The sequence below is a fragment of the Aquila chrysaetos genome, chromosome 6, assembly GCF_900496995.4.
Source record: "Aquila chrysaetos chrysaetos chromosome 6, bAquChr1.4, whole genome shotgun sequence".
Classification (NCBI taxonomy): domain Eukaryota; kingdom Metazoa; phylum Chordata; class Aves; order Accipitriformes; family Accipitridae; genus Aquila; species Aquila chrysaetos.
The window spans coordinates 21,860,801-21,884,212 of NC_044009.1; the positions used below are offsets into that span (position 1 = coordinate 21,860,801).

The 23,412-nt window shown below is 41.3% G+C and overlaps 2 protein-coding genes across 3 annotated transcripts in view; one reads left to right on the top strand and one right to left on the bottom strand.

Moving 5' to 3' along the window:
- BOLL (boule homolog, RNA binding protein) overlaps window positions 1–4,522 on the bottom strand; it is a 41,787-nt gene extending 37,265 nt beyond the window's left edge. The window contains exon 1 of the mRNA XM_030018111.1: window positions 4,437–4,522. Within this exon, the coding sequence (XP_029873971.1) occupies window positions 4,437–4,439 (3 nt within the window). The 5' untranslated portion in view covers window positions 4,440–4,522. The remainder of the gene's footprint in view (window positions 1–4,436) is intronic.
- Window positions 4,523–12,712: 8,190 nt separating this feature from the next.
- PLCL1 (phospholipase C like 1 (inactive)) overlaps window positions 12,713–23,412 on the top strand; it is a 257,518-nt gene continuing 246,818 nt past the window's right edge. The window contains exon 1 of one of the 2 annotated variants that reach the window (XM_041124408.1): window positions 12,713–13,300. In XM_041124408.1, the coding sequence (XP_040980342.1) occupies window positions 13,028–13,300 (273 nt within the window). In that variant the 5' untranslated portion in view covers window positions 12,713–13,027. The remainder of the gene's footprint in view (window positions 13,301–23,412) is intronic. The other variant, XM_041124407.1, reaches the window with a different exon arrangement.

The window sequence follows — 23,412 nt, forward strand, 5'->3', positions numbered from 1 at the left end:
AAATACAATGTCACGATCACTGTAGGGTCAATTTATCGTTAGCTACTCTCCTGTTTTACTTTTTGTGGGTGCTTTAAAATAAAAACTTCAAGGAAGATTATCTTGATAATGTCTACATAAAATATATTTTAGTTGAATTCAAATCTTTGTGTCTTGCTTAAGTTTGCTTTATGCAAATTATACCGAACCAACCTAAACCCAACAGGACTTTCCATATAAATTACATCACTTAACTCTCACTGAGCCTAGGCAGGACACAGACTTGCAGTCCTTACAGGACCCTACACTGCTCCTTACTTCTCTGGTGTTGCTTCAACATCTATCAGCTTCTGCAACATTACTGTTACCAGAAGGAATAAAAAAAACTAAAAGAGAGTTTCTAATAATTCTGTGCCTGTAATATATAACAATAAAATGCTTAACTCTTAGTAGCGATTTTTTTTTTTCAGCTGAGAAAACTGTAAAAACTAAAGGCAATTTTAGCAGAGCTGATGAGATTTTTTAGAAATAGTTATTTTGCGAGATTACAGAACTCTGCTGAATTGCATTCATTGCCTATTTATCAGACAGCAACAAAGCTTATCCTGAGAACAGCACTATGTTTTAATGATGTGAAAGGCAGAACAGGCCAAGCCTTTCATGTGCTTCATATCTTGATTTGGGGAATTTGAAGTCAGAACAGCTGAAAGAATACAGAAATATTCAGAGACATTAAAGGGTATTTTACATAGTTTTAATTGTTGGATCTTCTACATTACACCTCCTCCTCAAGTTAAAAAACCTAAATCTGGGACATTTACATTTAAAATAAGGCAACTGTGACAAAAATAGGACTTTCGCAAATAAATGAGAAAGATGGAGCTATTTTTTATTCTGATAATTTAAAAACTGAAAACCTGAAAATCCAACACATCTATAAATTTAACAAGATTACTAGCAGAGCTGGCAAAAGATGTTGCCATGCATACAGGATTTAAATATTACAACAAAAGTTGCTGGGCTGCCCTAGCACCATGTGGCTGCTTCATTAATGGATTAGTATCCCGGCTAAGGGAGTTACTCTCAAAGGAAGTAAGGAGTGCAACTGTTTTTCTTGGCTCTGCATGTCAGCAATATACGCACCACGAAATGATCTCTCCTACTGTTCTCTCCCACAAATTAAAAGGCAGTGCTGGACAAAGACAAGACTCTGACTGTGCTGGTTCCTGTAGGCAAGAGCTTGTCCTTTTTTATAGCATCAGAGAAAGTCAGAGGTTAAGTGGGGAAAGATAAACTGAACAAAGCAGGAGAGAAAAATTGGGAGAAAAAATTATTTGGGAGCAGAAAGGAAGAAAAGAACTCTCCAGGCACAAAAAGACAAGGATGATTTTATGAGTAATACATGGGCCTGGCAACAGACTGCTTTTTCACTGATTGATTCCCTGACCTTGGAAAAGACATGCTACCTTTTTTGCTTCTATTACTCATCTGTAGATAATAATGCTAGCTTTCCTACCAGCATCTTAAGATCCTTCAATGGAAGTATGAGCATTAATACATTGTTGTCAGACAGAGAGAGCCAGACTGTACCTGATAAAAGATTACTTACTTCCTGCTCTCAATTTCATAAAAATGTCTCTCAGGATGCTACTAAAAGATTGGCTTCTGTCTCTGTTGCATAGACTACAACTGTATTTAAAAAAAATAATCTGTAATTTATGAAGACATACACAGTGATTTCTCTTACGAGCTTGTGAGCGGATTCTCTGCACCCTGAGCCTTAACCAGAACAATCAAAAAGCTAAGCGCTCTTATATATTCAAAGACTTTGAGGAGACCTTGTGAGAGAGTTAACAGTGCTTAGACCCGTATTATGGTGGTCACCTAAGGAGTGCCACTGAGTAAAAAAATTATGGTCAGTGCCATGTGAAAAATGCAAAAGGAAATTACTCATTTCTGGGAACTTTTCCATTTATTCAAATGGGTGTGTGTATTTCTCTGATATGGCATTTCCATCTTACAGGCCCTTTTCCCACACCATTCCCTTTCTTAGGTTAGTTCGGTACATCTCCCTTCTAGACAAGCCATGACTCCTCACCGCATCCCAATTTCCACCATTCTCTCTGCCATTCGTCTCTACCTCCTACTTTGTTTCAGGTTGCCCTAACAATACTCTTGCTCGCTTCCTCTTGTCTCTGTCTCCTGTTCCTCCTCATAATGGCTGCACTGGTATCCACTACCCCTTTAACCCCTGCAGTCATCACAGGGTGGGTACTGGGGGGCTCTGGCAGGGTACTGGGTACTCAGGGTACTGCAGGACTCTAGAATAGTATTAGGAGGGCTCTCAGAGGTACTGGGGGCACTGGGAGAGTATATGGGGGCTTTAGGGGATACTAGGTTAATTGGGGAGGTACTGGGTAGCTCAGGGGTCTGTTATGAGTACTGCAGGGTGCTTGGGGGCTCTGTTAAACTCTGGGGGGTTCTGAGGGCTGGGTACTGTGCTGGGTGAGTGGGGTTTGCACACTGTTTCCTATGGCTCCATCAAGCTGAGCTGCTCTACTCCGGTGTGAGTTGCTCATTTGCTTCCTGTTTCACATTTTCTCCACGCTCAGCAATGGATGATCCAGAGGAACAGGAGACTTGGATGGTCAGTACACTGGACTACTCTCCTGATAGTGTTTTCCCAGGGTGGTAGATTGTTACTACGTAACAAAAGCATCCTCACTCAGTCCATCCTTGCAGAATATTAACATTATTATGGATGATTTCTAGCTCAAAATGTATCAGGCCAATGACTGACTTCTTCCAAATTTGAAGACATAACTAGATTTTATAGCTTAGTTTAAAACCACCTTATTTTCCAAAAGTAATGGTCAGCATGACAAAGATTATTGGAACTAAGTCACTATGTAAGACCGTCTTGTTTTCTGTCTCACTTCAGAGTTTAGAGTATATATGCTTTATTTGTAAAAGCATTTATGTGCATTTTATTTTACATGTAACTTACTTACTGGAAACTGCTGCATAAAAGTTCCATTGCTGATGAAACTTGTCACAATTAAAATATGAAAGATACCGTTAAAAGTGCCAGATCTGGAAAAGTACTTCTAAATGTAGTAGCATCTGAGTAAAATTGTAAAGCTTATCAGTACTTTAACAAATGTCCCAAGCAAATGGAAGAATTGTATTACAATCCTTTGTTAAATCTGATAATGTGGTTATTAATAGGAAATACTAAATATGTCTACTGAGAAATCCGATTCCTTTATGTATTATAAAAGCATAGACCTCCAACAAAACACGATAGATATGTGTCACATGGAAATATTAATAGATCTCCAGTTAGCTGAGTGAAGAGAAAATTATCAGACTCCTCATTTACTTTAACTTGGTGTGACAGCCTTGATGGGCTCTTCCTCTCATTTTTTCTCTACTGTGTTTCGTTTAGTCAAACAAAAATTTAATGCTTACCCTGACTGTGATAAATTTTAGGTTTTAATATTCTTTTGCAGTTGTCATAATATTATACTTTACATGTTTCACTGAACTGAATATAAAATTCTGTAGACAGAAATAAACGAGTAGAAAAGATAAAAACAATTGACATGTATTATGAAACACAGGTGGGAAAAAAATACTTGCAAGAAAGATAAAGTAACACGCTTTGCTTGCTCTGGAAGTGTAAAGCTACATGGATATAAGTGCAATTTAATAACACCTATATGCTGCCACGATTTTAAAGGGTTCTTATAAGGTCAATGGGTTCTTCCTTTCCCAATTCATTTGACTGCCATCTAAGAAAATGGCTCTGGGTTCTAATCCTACCCTTTTTCACAATTTGATTCTTCAAATGTCATTATATGTTTAGGTATTGATTCCAAATAAAAAAGAAGGAAGTAAAGAAGAATCTCACTGCAGATAGGATGTTGCTAATCTATTCCACATACTTGGGGAAATCTTTTAAGACTCATGTTGTAATTTTCTTTATTGTGTTTTAGATCCAGTAGTCCAAAAGGCCAGGAGCTTTTCAATTGACTTCAGTGATTTGAAGTAGAATGACACACATAAATACAGTAAAAGAGCCAAGCCATTTTATTGTTGCACATTATGATTTGTTCTTGTTTCATTTTTGTGCATGTGGTAATTTACTCCGTACATGCAGTTTTTCAGATTCAGATAAGACAGCTGCTTCTGTTTTAGCAAGTGCCTCATTTATGGAGCAATACTTGCATATATCCCCACGCATTCCTGTTGTTTTTGTTCTACGATCTGCTACTCAAAACTTCTACATGTAAAAGTGAAAGAAAAGTATAACATAACATAACTTACTGCTTAGAAACACTATTCTGAATGGTTGAACACAGCAGTAAAATAATCAACCTTTACTTCATTTTGTCTTGTTCTTTCCCACACTATATTGTATAGAACTGTATGGAATGGAATATATACCAACCTACCATCTGCCTTTCTCCGGTGAGTGAAGAGCTTCTGTAGTTGCAGCCCCAAATGGCATCAATTCAGGATGGTTACAAAGATATCAAACACACCAAGAAGTGTTGTCTTTTCCAGTGTTTTCCTATCTCCTCCACACAAGTACCTAATAGGAGTCAAAAGAGAACTGAAACAGAATGAAGGCAGCTAAGTACAGGAAGAAAAGTTTATGCTTGGTCTCATTCTATGCATTATGGTTTGATTTAATTTCCCTGTTAGTTGATTGAAAGGAATATGGAATTTAATGGTGAAAAGGAGAAATGCAAATGTAAAATACCAGTTGCAGAGGTGAAAGTAGTACGTTTTACGACCTGTCGTGGTTTAACCCCAGCCAGCAACTAAGCACCACGCAGCCACTCACTCACTTCCCCCCCCACCCAGTGGGATGGGGGAGAGAATCAGGAAAAAAAAAGTAAAACTTGTGGGTTGAGATACGTACAGTTTAATAGGACAGAAAGGAAAAAAAAAATAATTATAATAACAATAATAAAATGACAATAATAATAATAAAAGAGTTGGAATATACAAAACAAGCAATGCACAATGCAATTACTCACCACTCACCAACTGGCACCCAGTTAGTTCCCGAGCCGCGATCTGCACCCCCCTAGGCCAACTCCCCCCAGTTTACGTACTAGGCATGACGTAACATGGTATGGAATATCCCTTTGGCCAGTTTGGGTCAGCTGTCCTGGCTGTGTCCCCTCCCAACTTCTTGAGTCCCACCAGCCTTCTTGCTGGCTGGGCATGAGAAGCTGAAAAATCCTTGACTTAGTCTAAACACCACTTATCAACAACTGAAAACATCAGTGTGTTATCAACATTCTTCTCATACTGAATCCAAAATATAACACTATACCAGCTGCTAGAAAGAAAATTAACTCTATCCCAGCTGAAACCAGGACAAAACCTCAGACTTTGATATCCTTTTTTAAATACTTGGTTTCTGATATTTATTAATCAATTTTAGAGAAATAAGCCTCGCAAACTTTAATGGGCAACACTTCATCATAATCTACTTGTATAAGGAAACAGAATATTTTATCTGGAGATCTCAAATAACTATACAAAGAAGGCCCCTTCCTCTGAAAATTTCTATTATTATTTAAATATTATTTGATATGTAGGAAGAACAGGAACTCAAAGCACTGATTTTTAAAAAGGATTGCTAATGTTTCCCTACTTAACACTAAATTTATCTTGGTTTTATGTAACATGAAGACATTTTTCCATATTAATGTTTCAGTTAGAATCAAGATTTATAAGATCACTTATCTTGCCTGTGTGAGTGATCAGGGGATTTTTTTTTTTTCTTTGTTTCTTTTTTATTTTGGTAAATTTGCAATTCACTCTTTTTCTGCATTTTGTAGAATACAATCTCAGAGCATTTGTGAGCTCTGAAATGGTTTTTACCTTTTGCCTTCCATTCAAATCAAGAGTTTCTAATTATTTGGACCAATAGGTAATTTAAATTCAATTTGTTTTATTTGTAGCAGCTCATAGGAAATAATTCAGTGTAAATTTTGGCCCACACTATGGATCTGGGGATTTACAAAACAAGAGACATCATTCTTCCTTTCGTTTTTCCTATCCTCCCCAAAATCACAAACCTTTGAGAAGTGCTGTGTTCAAGTATGGTTCACTGAGCCTCATTGTGTGTAATATCTGCTCATAAAAACACTTCATGGCATCTTTGGACATCACACTTGCAGAGTATATACAGGAAAAGTCCTGCTGTCTTTTGACAACAGCAGTATCACTTGAAGAGTTACTACACTTCAGTTTTTAACCTCCCCAAATCTTGCTACTGAGTCGGACTGTACATCTGAGAACAGACAAAGAGAGGGTAACTGGTTAGAATTAGAGGATTCTCCCAAACCACAATATAAACAGGTGTCTTTTTAAGTTTGCCCAACACAGGTATAATTTTCCACTTTTACTGTGGATTTGTCTGTAAAACTCTGCATTTGGGAGTAAAGCTCTCCTGGCCCTTTATTTGCAGAATGCTTCACTTCTTCTAATCCTGCTGCAAACTACAGTGGGAGTTAGTATAGGCTACAGATTTCAACTACCAGCTTATTTAACCCCACTCAGAAAAAATATAGATAAACAGTGGTTAACAATGCTTTCAATTTATGCATGTTAGTACTCCCACAGTGGCAAATTTCAGGAAAATAAGCTTACATAGATTAGTCATTAGCCTTTCTTTTCCATGTCCTTAGAATATCTTCTAACCTGACATTAAGGAACAAGAGATTTTGCAATAAAAGATTAAATATACTTCATCCCTGATGGAAAGTATTTTGAATCTTCTTAAAATCCTGTTTAATTAATACCAGAGGAATTTAAGTTATTTTGAGGATTACATTTTGATCATAATTATATAGCTTTTTTTTTTTTCTTTGAGATTACTTTTTCTAATGAATTAAGAGATGGGCCAAATTTGCATGCATGAGAAACAGGCATAAATGTTTTTACCAAGTTTTCAAATCCATCTATCTAGCTACATGTAAGCTTGTATTTGCAAGTGGTATTAAAGACTAGGCCTATAACTATAACTTTAGTTCCATTATAGAAAGAATAGACTTTAGAGGGTACCTGTTCTCTGCTCGCATCTACTACCACTTTAAGCCAGTGTCGAAGCTGTCAAAAATATTCCTGGGCAACACTGCCTTGACTTTTTTCACAGGAAACCAGCTTTCTTTGAAATGAGGCAGATATGGGCATAGCTCTTTACACTCTTTCCTTGGGTAGCCAGTCAGGCACAGGTGTTCTAAAGATAGCAATGTAGTTCTAATACTGACATACTTCGGGTGCGCCTGGTTTAGCATTTTTGTTTGGATCAAGGGTGCAATTTTGAAGCAAATCTCCTGATCACCCTAACTTACCTACTTGGTTCACATCACAGAGCAGTTTCTGAGTGTGCAAACTGACTTCTCAGCTGAAACTAAAAGATGTTGTGCCACAGGAATGCCACTACTGTACTCGTGTATGCAGCTATTCTATCCATGGGACTGGACTAGGACTTTTCTCAAGTAACCCCCACCCAAAATGCCTATGGTATGGATGTCAGGCTCTCAGCACCAACGCTCTCCCTGTACAAATCCACTCCTACTAGATTATTTGATACTTTTCCTCACATCATTGTCAGGAGCACCCAGAACGAATTCAAATGAGTAATCTTTTCTCCTGATGGTCAGGCTAGTGCATATCCCCTCGGTGGTCCAGGCTGCACATGATTTAACTTGGTCATGACAAAACCTAGTTGAGCAATCCAAAATCTTTCAGAGTGCGCATGTTAAGAGGAAGGTTGTGTGTCTGATTAACTGCCAGAAGAATAGCCTAAATTCCATGCTTGGTATACTGACCAAATTTCCTCCAAAGTCTTTAACTGCAAAGTAGATATGAATATGGCTACTGTTGATGTTGCTAGCAATTTTCTTTTGAGCTGGCAAGATTAGAGACCATAACAGTAGCTCTTTAATTGGGATATTACCAGAATGCTTTCTATACTCAGTAAGAAGAATTCCTGGCTAGTAAGTATCATTTAACACTAATGCTGCTTTCCCAGCAGCTGCATAGTTCATGATAATCCAAATGTTCCCCAAAAATTGCATGTAAGTGCATGGGAACCATGGTGCCACATATATTTCTAACACTGAATATCTCCATTGAGCTAGCAAGGTTGTGAAAGGCTGTGACATAGTATGCTGGCATGAAATTGTACCTGTTGATAGGTAATTACCAAAGAAAGGGGGAAATGGCATACACCTATTGGATCATACTGTTCATAGCAGTTAACAAGTAAGTTCACATAGCCTGAAAGGTAGCAACAACTACAATTAAGATTTCTATGCATGTGTTACAGCCAAAGAAATACTAAAAGCAATGATCAGAGAAGTTAAAAAGAGCTCTATGAAAAAGCTAGTCATTGGTAAATGTTCTCATTAAGTGGAATTGCCACCTACCTTAAACAAAAGCCATTATTATTAAGTATCATTAGACTTGAATAAGAATTCATCTTTAAGACTCCTCCAAATCCCCAAGACAATTCCTGTTACAATGTGTACAACGTACCTTCTCTTCCCTCCCCTAAACTTAAGGAACTTGCAGCTAAACATGGAGAACTTGAGAAAGCTTCACTAGTTCCGCAAATGAATAAACTCTATCTATGTTTTGCCTAGGTTGTAGCACCACTTCTGGGATTATCTGATGCTGTCTATTAAAAACCTTATTTTCAATTAGTTGTTAACTTCCCAAACGTCAATCCCTTTGGCCAAAAATTTGAAGATGGGTGGATGACTCATATTTTTTGTAAGGGAAATGGATTCTTGTCAAACATCTACCCTTGAAAATAAGAATAGGAAAAAAAGTTTTTTTAATTTTTTTACAAAAACAAACCAACATGTGACATTTTACCATTCTCCCTTAGAAAAATTCTTGTGTCACCTTCTTTTACAACTGATGCTAGATTTGGTAGAAGAATCGCTTCCTTATCAGGGATGTGCTCTTTCCTGTCTACAAAATTTGGTTCAAATGTTGCTACCTGCTATGCCTCTGAAAAATTTGTTTACAGAATCTCTGCATCTCAGATTTTACTCCCCTGTTCATGCCAGGGACTACCTAACCTGAGCTCCATTCAGTCTTCTCTGCAGCTGTGGAGCAGTTGTGCTGTATCACGGTCAAAGTCAACGAGCAGAGCCATGAGCAATGACGTTCTCTCCTGCTTGCAGTGACCCATCACTACGCCCAGGTTGGGGGTGAAGGAAACTATGTTGGTTGAACACACAGTGGTAGGAGCTGAGCCTGCAGGAGAGGGAGCAAATGGGTAAAGTAAGTCCATAGCAGGAGCAGTGAAAGAAGTACCCCCAACAGTGGCAAAAAATGCCACAACCATTCTGGCAAGGGTGTCCAGTAGTCCTCTCAGGTCTCTTGTGCTGAGTGGTCCACAGCAGCTGGTGAGCAAAAGATGGTAGCAGTAACTAGGAGGATCCAGGTAGGGGAAGGAGGGAGAAGAAGAAGTGCTGAGTGCCAGAACACCTTGCTGCAGCTCAGAGGACAAGGAGGTGGGTGACAGTAAAATGTCCTGTCTGGAGGAAGATGAGAAGAACTGGGATAGGGCTCAAGGTGAGGAAAGCAGTCTCATTCACAGGGATTACCCCATGCAGTGAGAGAAGCCACAGTCCTATAGCATTTGACATGATTGCAACATTTGCACCAAAGGATATTAAACTGCACGCTGGGACCACTAACCTTAATACTGGTGTTTGCTAACTTTTGGGTGGCTCTTTGCAGTGCTAATGATCTTTTTATATACACTGATCTCCATATAGAAATCAATACATTCCACTCCAAGGGCTTGTGCCTCTGTCTATATAGCAAGCAGTGGCTGTAAAATAGGATTAAACATGACCTAATTGAGGTCCTGATTTTACCCTTTCTCATACTTAATTGGCATACCTGTTTGGGCAGACAATACTGCTAAAATTAAGGATTATTCCTCGGAGCTGAGAATTGGCAGGAATCTTCCATAACTGAAGTATTCTAATTATTAAAAACACTGGATTAGCCTGAAAGGACTCTCAGACAGTGAAAAGAATTCATCAGTGACTTCAGCTGGAACAAGGACATCATTAAGATAGAGGTGTATCACAAAAGTACTTCTTGCTAAGTTAGAGAAGACACAACATTTATACTACCTAGAAAATAAAATGGGATGTGTAAGTATAGCGAGGCTCTTTCAACAAAGTAGGAGGCAAGGCAAAACAAGAATTAACAAAAAAATTAGAGACATTGAATCAAGCAGTGTAAATATTTTTTTAAATTTAACAAAACCCCTTGTCTCAGTTAACTCTTTTCAGTTAAAGACTTCAGATATCAAAGGCTGTAATTTAAGGTGAGAATTAAATTATTTTAAACTTTTGATCTCAGAAGACAAATGCATTGGACAACAAATATCACTCTAATTTGAAATGTGTAAGACATATCCTAGAAAGGATAAAGTTCTTTAATATGTTATATGCATCTGTCTGTGCAACATGCTACGGACAGTTTCTGGTAGATGCAGCAGACTCCAGCTATGAGAATACTCTGCTGTTTCCAAATAATTAAACAGGTGATTAAACTTCACATGATTTCATAAGATATATGAAAAAGCTGCAACATATTTCTACATGAAGTAGTAATTCCCTCTAGTAACATACTGCACGGTAGTTAGGTTTTCCATTCTCTTTAAATTAGTCTTAGATCAATCTGTGTGACAGTATGTGGATACGCAACCATAAGCTTTTATTTGGTGGTTTGTCTTCCCCCCCCCCCTCCCCCTTTGCTGCAGTGACTTGGTATCATGTTCTCTCTCTTGTACAATGCAGGCTGGGGCTGAGTCCTTCGGTCCCTTACCAGACTTTCCTCTCCAGTATTTTTTAAGATAAATGTTTCTTTAATGTGACTATTTTGTATCTTCTTTTAGGGTTACTTATTTTATTGCCTTTCTCACTAAAAAAACCCCCAAACAACTGTTGTATACATGTGTTATGACATATTTTTCACATCAAATTTAGATGGAAGCTCATGAACAAAAGTTCAGTGGTATTTAGATCTGTCCCCCAGTTAGCATTTCTTTGTGTTGAACATGATAAACGCCTTGGTAACCTTGACAGAAGTTCTGGGTTTTTTTTACATGGAATTATAAATATTATATAATGCATATATGTACAGAAAAATTTCACATCCTTTAAGTGGCAATTATATCCTGTAGCTAGGCATTTGTTAGTAGCTAATGACTGGCTGCGGTAAGGAGGTTACCTCTTACTCTTTCCTGCTTAACCATCGACTGCCAACAGGTGCCCAACACATTCATTAGGAAATTACTTTAGAAACCAGACAGAAATGAAATTTTCCACTGAGTCTTACTGCCTTTAAAGCCGATAGCTGTAATTTTGAGTAGTCTTACATCTCCAGTGACTCTCAGCTTGCCCAGCCCTACCCCTCCTATTTTCCATCTTTCTATACAATCTCTTTCTCAACTGTCTCTCCTGCTTTCCTCTTTCCTTTGCGTTTACCCTTGCTGCACTCCCCTTTACCCCATCTTTCCCGAGGTCTCCATGCGGATAATCTCGTTGTAACTAAATACCACCCGAAGAATCGTGAAGGACACCACCACGCTCGCACTAACTCTTCAGGGCTGACCACGGCTCTTGACCTTGCTGCCTGGGGATAACCCTTCCCGGATGGCTCCTCTTCTCCGCCTCCCGCTGAGGCACCGCGCCCGGGACGGTACTTGGTCCCGGGGCCGCTGCGGGAGCGGGGCGCGGGAACCGGACCGGCCGCGCCGCACCGCCAGGGGGCGGTGTCGGCCCTACAACGGCGAGCGCCGCGCGCCGGCGGCCCCGCGGGGCCCGGGGCTGTGAGGGGCGCGGCGGGTGAGGGCCCCCGCCCCGGGCCGCGGCCGCGAGGGGAGCGAGCTGAGGGGAGAAGGCGGGGCGAAGTCACAGCCCCGCACGACTCGCCTTGTCGTGGGCTCATTTTCAAGCGACGGAGGGTCCCGACGCGAGTCTTTGCCGTCTTTTGCGAGACCCCCCTCACGCCGCGCGCCCGCTCGGCTGACCCGCCCGCAGCAACGAGGGCCCGAGCGCGGCGCTCCCGTTCGCGACACCAGCCCCGCGGCCGGCGGCGGCAGCGCTCCCTCGCTAACCGCGCGCCGCCGACCTGGCGGCGTCCCCGCCTCTCCTCGGCCGCGCTCCTAACGCGAGCGCCGCCGCACGAACGCCGCGGCTACGCGGGCTGCGGGCTTGAGGGAGAGTTAACGTAACCGCCCTTTCCTCACACGCTGCTTTTGCCCTGACACGGGCGCAGCCCGCACCTTCCTAAAATACGCGCGGGGAAGCACTCAGGCGGCTCTCCCAGCACACTCCCCACAGACGGAGGGGACGGGACACGACGGGAGCTGCGGCGGGTGCTATCAGGTTTTATAGCTCCCGACGTACTCCCTCCCTCCCGCCGTACCTGCCCCTCGGCCGTTCGCTGCGCCGCCCCGCCCAGAACGCCCATCCAGGCGTCCCCGCGGACACGCCCTTCACCAAGTCTATTGGCCGCCGCGGCGCCCCCGCGGGGCCGCCGCAGTGCTGAGTGGTCCGTCGCCGCGTCCGTCAACACCGCCTGTCAAAACACGCCCGGCTCCTGTCACAACAGAGCGGTGCCGCGGCGGCACTTCCTGCGCGCGCGCGCCGCCCGCACGGCGCTCCCCGCGGCCGCCCCGCCGGGCGCCCGGCCCCGCCGCCCCGCTTCCCCCGCCCCGCCACTTTGCGCCGTCCCCGCGGCGCGGAGCCGCGCCACCCTCCCCGTTCCTCCGTCACCGCGGGGGCTGCGGAGTTCCGCGCGGGCACCCTCAGCTGCGGAGGACGGGGATGGCTCCTCCGGGGAAAGTTGGCGCTGCCGCCGCCGTGCCGTGAGGGGAGCGCCGCGGGACGCCGTCCGTCCGTCCGTCCGTGTTCGCGTGTCCCCCACGCCTTCCCGCCCTCTCAGCGCCCCGGAGAAGTTGCCGCCGCTCGCCGGGGCGATGGCAGAGGCTGCCGGCAGCAGGGAGCAGCCGGCGGCGGGCCGCGCCCCTCCCGACGCCGCTCACCGTGCCGAGGAGGAGCCCGAGCCGGCTTCGCTGGACGCCCCGGCGGCGACCGCGGGCAGGAGGCGGGAGCGGCGCAGCGGCGTCTCGGCCGTCGGCACCGCCGAGCGCTTCCCCGGCGGCAGCCTGGGGACGGCGGCGGCACCCGACCCCGACGCCGGCCTGCTGGAGGCGGCCAAGGCCACCCCGCGGAGGAGCAGCATCATCAAGGTAAGGGCGGGAAGTTTCCGCGGGTCCGGCCGCCGCGGGTCGCCCGGGCTGCAGCCGCCCTCCGGTGCGCCTCCCCTGCCCGCCGGGCGGCTGGGGCTGGCGGGGGAACGAGCCGGGGTGGGCAGCGGTGCGGTGGGAGCCCGCGGCGAGGGGCTGCGCGCACCCTCCGCGCGGGTGAGGCTGCCGCTCCGCTCCCCGCCGGCACCGAGGAAGGGCGGCGGGGCTGCCGCGCTGCCTCCCCGGAGCCCTCCGGGGGAAGGTGCGTCCCCGGACCGAGCGGCGTGCTGGAGGGGGTGTCCGCGGGGGGACCCGGCCGGCCGGTCCCGGGGGAGCAGGCTCCGGGGGTGGTGGTCTGTGGTGGGGTGCTGTGAGGCGCGTCGGGGTCCCGCCCGCACTCGTGCGTGCCCCGTGGATTTCGCAGCGGGGCAGCTTCCCACGGAGTTGTAAAGTTTTTGTGTGGCAGCTTGTATCTGTTCTTATGTAACATTTATGAAGCACCTGGAGGCAGAATAAGTAGCTTCTACAGCGATGGCTTTCTTTGCTCTTGAGTAGCAAAATATGCGGTGTCACAAGTTAACAGAAGGCGTGTTTGGAGACTGAATGTAGTACAGATTGCTACGGAGCAGCACCGTGTGTTTAACACCCTTTATGTGAAATTAACAGGTCGGGCGTGATCTTAAAAGCCTCCGCCTTTATTATAATCTGGTAGGGGAAATGGTCTTATGATTATGTTTATCTGGTTTTTTTCCCCCCAGTTTAATTTTTAAGAATAAACTATGTGGTTTCGAATTAAATGGTATCTCCTTGCAAGTATATAGGCTAATCGCTAGTTTCTGGGGAGGCGATGAATGAAGTCTCCTGGGCAAACTTAATTTAGCATATGGTCACACGTGATCCTCTTGTAGTGATTTCCACTTGGAAGGCATTGGGAGAACACTGGAAAATGAGACTTCACTTCTGTAAATGTGTGAAGGCACTGGGCAGAGCTCTAGCTCAAGGCAAGAAGCAAAGAACATATGCTTAGCTCTTAGAGCTTGGTATATCCATTCAAAGGAGGAATGGATAAACAAAATATTTGCTTTTTGCATTTTAAAGCTTTAACATTCATAGGAGACCGAGGTAGTTAAGTGCAAGAGAGTCTCGAGGATCCTTTGAAAGTTCCACCTTGAAATACTAACCCATTAAGTCCAACAAAGCATTCAAGTGTGGTTTTAGTCGTCTAAAGACAGCCACTGAATGTGATGGGAATGCTTCCAATCTGAAGTTACATAAATGCTTTACAAAATCAGGACCAAAGTTCTGTAAGTGTTCTGGTATGGAAATGGTATTTTCTCTTGGAATTGTTTGATGGTTTCAAAAATTGAAAATATACAATCTTGGATTTAAATTAAAGAACATATCATTGTTTTTACAGACTGTACCAGTTCTGTGGTAGATATATTTTAATGTCACAAATGGTAGGTAAGTTTTAATGACTGTGTAGCATTTTCACTACAGGTTGATATTTAGCAATACTACTGAGATTGATAATGATCTGTCTTCCAGCTGGAGGAAATTTCTCAAGATACATCCTGGGATGGTGTTTATTAGCAGAGAGGTTTCTGACAGAGATAAGAAAGTATTAATGTTGATATATAAGGAACTGGTAAGGCCTTGTCTGAAATACTGGGTAAACTCGGTTTCCTGTGCTTAGGAATGGTGCATTCAAACTGGAGCAGGTGCAAAGAAAGATAATGAGGATGGGCTGATAAGGTCAATGGATTGAATACTGTATGAGGGAAAATTTCTAGGACAGCATTGCCTTTAGAACAAAGGATGCCTATGCATAGACCCAATGTGAAAACAAGAAAGTTATTCCAATCACTGTAAGGGTCTGGAATGGTCTTATGATAGAAATAGAATGAAAAATATCATCATTCATCTTAAATTTGGTTGTTAAGATGATGAATTAAATTAGGTAACATAGTTGTGTCTGATAGCAGGTATCTGAACTTGAGAATTTGCAGGCTATGCATCTCTAAGGCATGCTGTTGGGACCCCATACAGAGCATGATGTTCATTTTCCCACAGGGTTGTCTCAGTGGTGTACAAAAGTGTTTTGCATCACAGTTTTCCTTTGGCATTATACTAGTGAATGGGAAATACTTTTCACTTGGGATGGGAATTAAGTAATTTATTTGTCTGCATCTTTCAGGAATTTCTGATGTCCTAGGAAATGTTCATCAGGTGTTGAATGCAAATATTAGATGGAATTAAGATAAAAAACCCCCCAACTTATTTTACCTTTTCTGTTTTTTCAGGACTTTAACATGCAGGAGTTCTGTTTAAGCATTGTATGTTTTGCAGGGGAATTAATTTTACAATGTTTTATTATATTTATTTTACTCTAAAAAGTCTATATGTTCATATAAATCTATAGTCAGAATAGTATTCCATCGCTTTCTTTAAGCTGATCTTATCAGCTGAAGAAGGAGGTTTAAGAAAGCAAAGGAAGTTGTACAGTAAGGGAAGCTCCTATTCTGCAGGAGTTGAACACTTTTGCCCTGTTTTCCCATTTCTCTCCCAATTATTTAAAGGTGTACTTTAAGCATGAGTGGTCTTGCTGCATTAAGCAAAAAGTTAAAATTCTGTAGATTTAGATGATCAAAGTATACTTTTAACAGCATTTTTTTTTCCCAGCTTTTAGAGCTCTGCAAGTTTCAAGGTTAGCATCTGAGAGCGCAATTCCAGTGGAAGCCAGACTTGCTTACATTGGAGTGTTTTGGCATCTGCATTCTAACTGTGAAATATAAAGGACTGAACAGGGACTTGCTTTAAAAACCTTTCCTGCAGCAAATTACATTTGGCATACACTGCAAGTAAAATATGAACCCTTCTGGATAATCTTCAGTGCATTCATGTGCGCTATATTTGACTTCAGAAACAAGAGAGAACTCATTTATATAAAAAGAACAAAAGGTAGCTGGAATATTTTTATTCCCATTTTGCTTTGCTAATGTTCACAGCTTTGTAGATTGAGGTAAATTTGAAATAGCATTGATGAGAAATAGTTGTAGCTGCTCTTGTGCTTTAGAAAATTTCCCTAATACATGTGCATTAGTTGTTGGGATTTGGGTTGTTTTTTTGGTTTTTTTTTTTTTCTTTAATGCAAGGAAGAGGTAAATGGTCTTACTACAGAACTGGAGCAAGAAAGTGTTTTTGCGATGAGGAGCCTGAAGTCAGCAGAGTATAATGGTTAGGAGACAAACTTAGAGAAAGGGCAAGAGAGCATAGAACTTGACTCATTTTCGAAGAAGCCCAAAGATGGACCATGCGTTGGCTAAATTATTTGCCAAGTGTTGCAATTCTTTTTCTTTTGAATAATCCAGGGCCAACTGGTTGCAAATAAAATGTTAATTGCAACCACTTTTAGGTCAGGAGAACAGAAGACACTGCTTGAAGAACTGGATTTCTTCTTTCTTTACATGTAATGCTTTGCAAGCCTTCTTATGTGAGGTTCTAAACAGAGTTGACTGATGTTGTTTTCCTTCTGGCATGTTCCTTCTGACATTGCGACCTACAAGCATTTTAATAAATGGGTAGGAAGGCTGTGTAATTTGTTATGTAATGCCTACTGAATTATTTTGTAACTTTTAACGAAAATATTTCCCTGTCAGTTCTTATCAGGCTTCTCTCTCTGCTTTGTTTGCATGCAATACAAACTTTTGGGACCATGTGGGTTTTTTTCTTCCTGGTTCTTTGTGTCAAGATACTGTAGCGGATAATGCAGCTCTCTATTATGTTAGTAACAGCAGACTATGCCCATGAAGTGAACTTGAAGTAGGAACTGCAGAGTCAGACTTTAACTTCAGTCACAGTAGAGCTATGAGACCTCTCAATGAAGTTCTTCCAAAGACTATTTGCTTCTGTTTCACACACAGATTTTTTTCTTTAAAAGCCAGTTGAGTTGTCCTTGCCCATCATATACTACTAGTCTATGAACTGCAAGGATTAGGTTTTTGCAATTGAATTAATCAGTGCAAGCGTATCAAGATAGCCAGCTGTCTTGTTTCAAGAAGTTGTATTTATCTTAGTGACATTTTTAGTTTTGAAAAAACCCAAACCTAGAATAAAAAAGAATGAGGCTTAGTTTCTTTCAGCTTGTGTTCTGAAGGGTGGTGACAGAATTTGTTTTAAATACATGCTACATCTGTCTATGCAACATGACTATCTAAGACTTTTTTTCAGAAGACAGTAGAGTTTTTCTGGACTGTAATGATTCTCCAGTAACTCTTACTTAGCTTTTTGCTGTGTAAGCTTACATTTAGATACTTGGTACTTAATAATCTAAAACTGTGACTATGTAAGATTCATTAAAGCTGATTAATTAGTTGCTAGCCCAATGGTGATTTTACCACAACTGCATTCTTTGGTATATTCGTAAGTACCCTAGAAAAAGAGGAAAATATTTAGGTGGAGAATACATTAAAGAATACAGTAGAGCCTAAAAAGGTATAGAGAAGGGCAAGAATGACATGCCTAGCCATGGAGAGACTGCCACAAAATGAGAAATTCATCAGATTTGTCTGGAAAAAGGTAACTGGCAAGTGATATTTTAATGTATGTAAATTCCCAAACATTGTGGAGAGAGAAACAGGGAACTGATATTCACTCTCTTTCACAGAATGTGAAATAGGGGAAACCCACTGATAGCTATATAGCAGCAGGTTTAAAATAAATTGAAGTATTTTCTGATGCAGCATGTGATTAAATCATGCACTTAACAGCTACAGAAAGCTGTGGCAGTCAGAAATGTAAATGGGTTCAAGCAGGTTCAAAATGACAAATTGATGGAGGAGAGCTTCGCAATGCACCAAAAGCATCTGGCTTAGAAAGTCCCTAAACTACAAGCGGTTGAACACTGGGAAGCTACAGTGGAGGATTGATCACTTTGTACTTTCCTGTTTCTTATGTGTCTCCCCATGCGTGTACTCCTGTAGCTGGGATACCAGCTTAGATTGACCTTTATCTAACCCAGTATGTATTTGTTAAGAAAAAATTAAATACACTGTTGAACAACACAGAAGACTGTTTTCCATTATTGCTAGTATAAAAAAAAATTCTTAGAAATGAAAAGAATCTTCTCTGTTAATTATTTATTTAGAATTATTTTTTTTTTTTTTTTTTTGCCAGCTCTACAGAAGAGAAACATTTGGAGATATTTTTTGGATTGCTGTGGCATAGCTGTTTGTAGTCTTTATAATATTTTCATAACACTGCACCTGTATTCCATACACTACTGTTTTTTCCTAAGCATCTAATTAAGACAGGTTTGAAGAGAACCTGTACTGGTTATAGACCTGCTTTTGTCACATGAATTATATCCTGTAGTTAGTATCACTGAAGATGGACAGTTTGTCTATGGAACTGTTGCATTTATCACTAAGACCCTTTCTCATGGAGGGCAGTAGGCATTTCAGACTGGGCTTTAATCCCCATCTCTTCCCTGAAAACAAAGCAACATTGGTAGGTCCAGTATGGCTGTGCCTAAGATGGTAACATTGTAGTGAGAAGGATTTAAGTCTTCTGGAATTTTTTGTGTCAGGCTATCAATAATAATTATATGTAGCAATGCAGACCACAATTCACTGAAGACTTAAGTTCAGGTGCAGGATTTAGGCATATGGGTCCTATGAAGCTGTCCTGAAGGCTCACCTAGCTTCTTATGCCTTTCAGGGATCTAAGTTTTGCCAGAAAAGTTTCTTACAGAGATTTTTCTCTTGTGCAGGCCCAGAGTCAATTACACTTGCTGCTGAGCATTTTAATATGTACCTTGTGCAATCTATGAATAATAGGTGTAAGGTTTCTTTCCATTGAATTTCTTGGAATTTTTCATGTTTAATTTAGACTTTCTGTTTCTGATGGTTGGATTTGCCACAAAATACAATAATTCTGATTTCCAGCCATCTCTGCACTCAAGTAAAAAGTTATTTAACTTAACTTCTCCTCAAGGAGAACTTGGGGCCTGGCTAAAAGTCTCTTAAAAATCAATGGGAGCCTTTAAACTGACTTGTGTAAACTTTAGTTAGTACTTCCAAAGAAACCAAACCCAAACAACCTACATCCAGGACAAACTGCTTCTATTAAAGTTTATAGCAAATTTGTGTTATGCTGACTGCTAACTCTGGAGTAGTTTTCTTGTCAATCAGTTCCATATAGCGCATAGTGTTAACACATAAGTAGTGATCGCCTTAAACATGTGGGTAGAGACAGATAATAGCATTGTGTTTGTGGTATCTTTCCATACAGGATCATAATAGCCAAGATTATTTGAATGTCTTTGGAATCACCTAGAGGTGACCTTTTTCAAACTGGTGGGACAATACCCTTTCTGTAGGATATCAGCAAGTCTAGCAATCTGCAAAAACAAGTTCTGGCAGGTCTTTTCAGGAAGTCATTTCATAGGTTTTCTAGGTAAGAGGTAGGAGCTGTTATGGTCAGGAATAAAAGATGAAGTTGGTGATAATGGTTGATTTGTTTTTAAAACATGTTATGTGCACAAAGACTATTCTGCAGAAGTACATAAATAATGATTAAAAATAATGTTCTATTGGAGTAGTGGTGCTGGTGGGTAGAGCAGCGGTGGAGGAGTGTTTTCTACTGTTTTCCAAATATGTTAAGCAGCTGTTAATAAAACTAAGTTTTCATATCTGTGCAGAGATGCTAATCCTGTTTCTTATGATAATATTGTATTCATTTTGTAGTTCCACTGAGATCAACTCCATCTGTAACAAAAATGTTTTATTTGAGTTAATGGTATATTTTTTTTTCTAGCCTTCCCCACAGTAGATGTGAAAATGCACGCAGTTACTGTAGAACCCATAATGCATCCTCTGTGGTAAAACATTTGGCTGATCATGCTCGTAAACCTAATCAGCATATTTTTTTCTTTCCAGGATGCACCTGGTAGGTGTAATTTTTGGTAATACCTTGGTGAGTTTTCTAAGAAATGGGGAAGGATGATTAATATAATATTACACATGTAGTCTAGCTTATTTTTTTTCTTTTAGCCAATATGACTTAGAGGTTTTGACATGCATGACAGTTTAGGAACTACTCAGACTTGATTAAAAGGTTAAGTTCTGCAAAAGGCTAAATGCCTTTACCAAATACTAACAAGTTCTGAAGACTGATATCTTTCTATGTATTGGTGTAGAAGTGTATTTACAGTCAAAGCCTTGTTCTTAAATCTTTCTTTATCATAAACGTTTTTGGGTTTGAAGCCTACTTATGTAGAATACTGTCTTCTGGGGGAATCTCTTTACGTCAGAAATTTGCAGTTTTAGTGATTATTGAGCCCCTTCCTGAAACGTGTTTAAATTACTGAGGTCATTGTAGTGACTTCTTTTAGTCATGGTTCATTGTTAATGTGTGTATTTATTAAGTTGGAAGACTCTGACCATTAGGACTGTGTACAGGCCCTAATTTAAATGATTAACTGGAATCAAACTGAGATAAAATAATCCTGTTTCAGAGCTACTTACATCAACAAAATTAGTCTTGGGATTATTTTGGGCAGCATGCCTCAGGTAATGTTATTGTGACATGCCTATTTAAAGGTGCGTCAAAGTCTAAAAGGTAACGCACACCAAAGTATTACTACTTTGCTACTGTACTGAGAGGAGTTTAAAAAATATTCTAACTGTAAATGTATACTGTGAAGGTTTGATTCTTCTCCTGAGTTGCAACGCTCACGCCGTGTCTTGGATAATCCTAGTAAAAACAGTTACAGAAAACATTATGTTCATACTGATTATTCCCCAGAGGTTTTCTTTCCATCCTGCTAGATCTCATCCCTCCTGGTTGACCTATGTCACGCTGTTTTGGTGCTTCTTCAAGGGGCAAAAGGAACATGTCTTTGCTGCCCAATACCTTGTTCAGAGATTCATACAAAGTGGAAATTAGTTTGAGTACTGCAAAGTTGCCATGTATTGATTTGCATGGGTGTAAATGACTACAGAAGCAGCAGGGTGGTGGATAATTAGGACTCCAAAATCATCATTCTTCACTGAAAGTTTGTTTTGGTAACTTAGATACAACTTCTGAATGGGCAATAAGAATCTGTTTGATATCTATTCAGTATGAAGCTGGCTACTTGATTACATACCTTTCAAATAAGTCTAGACTCAGATAAAGTATAGTGCTCATGGTTTATTGTTTTATGGACCCAAAGTCTGTCAAGCTATGTTGAGCAGTGATCCTCTCAGCATCATTTGGATCTAATTACCTGTACTGTATTATAGGAAGCATAGCATGTTTTTAATTCATTAGACAGTTTTGATGGATTGCTAATCTGTTTTGATTGTAAGCTGCAAAAAGTTTTTATCTTATTTAGCCCATTCAAATAGTTTTGGGGGAAAACACAACAATAAAATGTAGGGTGCATTTATGGTTTAAGAGAGGCCTGCTGCTTTTGCAAATGTGGCTATATCCATCTTGCTTTTGTGTATGCTGGTGTACCTTTCTCTGTGTTTTGTGTTGATGCATCTCCTAGAAAGTGTATCTGCTTAAAAAAACAAAAAACCAAACCCAACCAAAACCAAAAGAACAACCATCCCAACAAAAACTTCTGCCAGAAATATTGATGAAAAAGACCCTATGAATTTAAGAAATTCTGTAACATTGGATCCTACTGCAAGGTCAATACATTTTGAGGAGTATGTGTGCTGTAGTGACCGCATGGGAATGTTAGCTACACCATGTTTGCAAGACAAAGGTAGGAAGTAAATAGCAATAGGAAGTAAAACTCCTTGATCAGGAATCAGATGCTAGTGCTGAAGTAACCAGGAAAGCCATGGGGCACAGCAGGGTGAGACCATGTCTAGAAGCTCAAGTGAAATTCAGAAAATTGGATTATATGTAATCCAAATGGTGCAGGGAGGGGAGGCTGTAACAGGGAGCAGGCAAGGCTGAAATAAAACTGGGGAGCCTGGCTGGGAACTTGGGCAGTGGAGTCAGGAGTCAGCCAAGAGTTCACAAGCAGGGCAGGGACAAGGTGACGGGCAGTGACCAGGACTGGAGCAAGAGCTTGGAGCACAGCCACGGACATCCCATTTGCAGACCCAGCGCTGAGCTCCCTTGCAGGGAAAGTCACGCAGAGCACAAAAATAACAGTTTGTTGTCTGAGCTGAATTGCTCTGGTATGGTGGTCTCTTGGGCATGTACAGAGCTAGAGGTGTGTAGGTATCTAAGGGGAGTGGTGGCTGAATGGTGTAACGTTTTGGGGCAGAGTTGGGGAGGGGGGCTGCAAGAGGGTGCAAGGTAGCTGCCAGGAGGCCAGAGGGTCTTTTTGTGCCACAAGCACTTAAGGTAGCTCTTGTGGAGGGAACAAGAGGAGGATGAGCAAGGGCTGCCTTGGTCCTGCTCTTGCCAGCTCAGTGATTGAGTCTAATTCCTTGCATCCCTCTCTTCCTGAGTGAAGCTTGCCACCCATTCTGGGGCAACTCCAAAGCCATTTGGGCATCTCCTACTAAGCCTTCCACACCCCTGTAGCATTTAGGCAAGTTTTACCATTTTAAGTTAACACCACAGTTGTGTTTTAATTTTGTTTTTGTTGTAAGGATAATTTTTTGAGAGAAGAGAGATTCTTGGTGGATTCTGTCACTTTCAGCATACTGTTGCTGTTTGCTCACAAGAATAAAAAGCATCATGTTTTACTTAACATTGGATTTTCTTTAAGACACTTGCAACTCTCATTGTAAATGTAGATGAGTTCTGGGTTCTTGCGTTAAATTTTTTTATAAGCTGTACTTTTGTTTGGAAAAGCCATGTCATTTTTTGTTTTGTTTTTTAAATTTAATTTTATAACAATTTTCATAAATATCTGATTAGAAGTTGCATTTTGCTCAGCTAAAGTGACTGCTGATCTCTTCAAGCCAGAGCTATCAGGAGAGAGCACTATGAATTAATTACTGTAAGATCTCTTTTCTTTTTCCAAATGAGATTGTGTAGGAGCTTATTAAATTAATTTAACAAATGTAATAGTTTAATAAAATAATTATATTCCATTGGACTATGACACACCTCCAGGCTACCTCATATAAATACTGTAATAAAAAATTTTCTGAGCACTG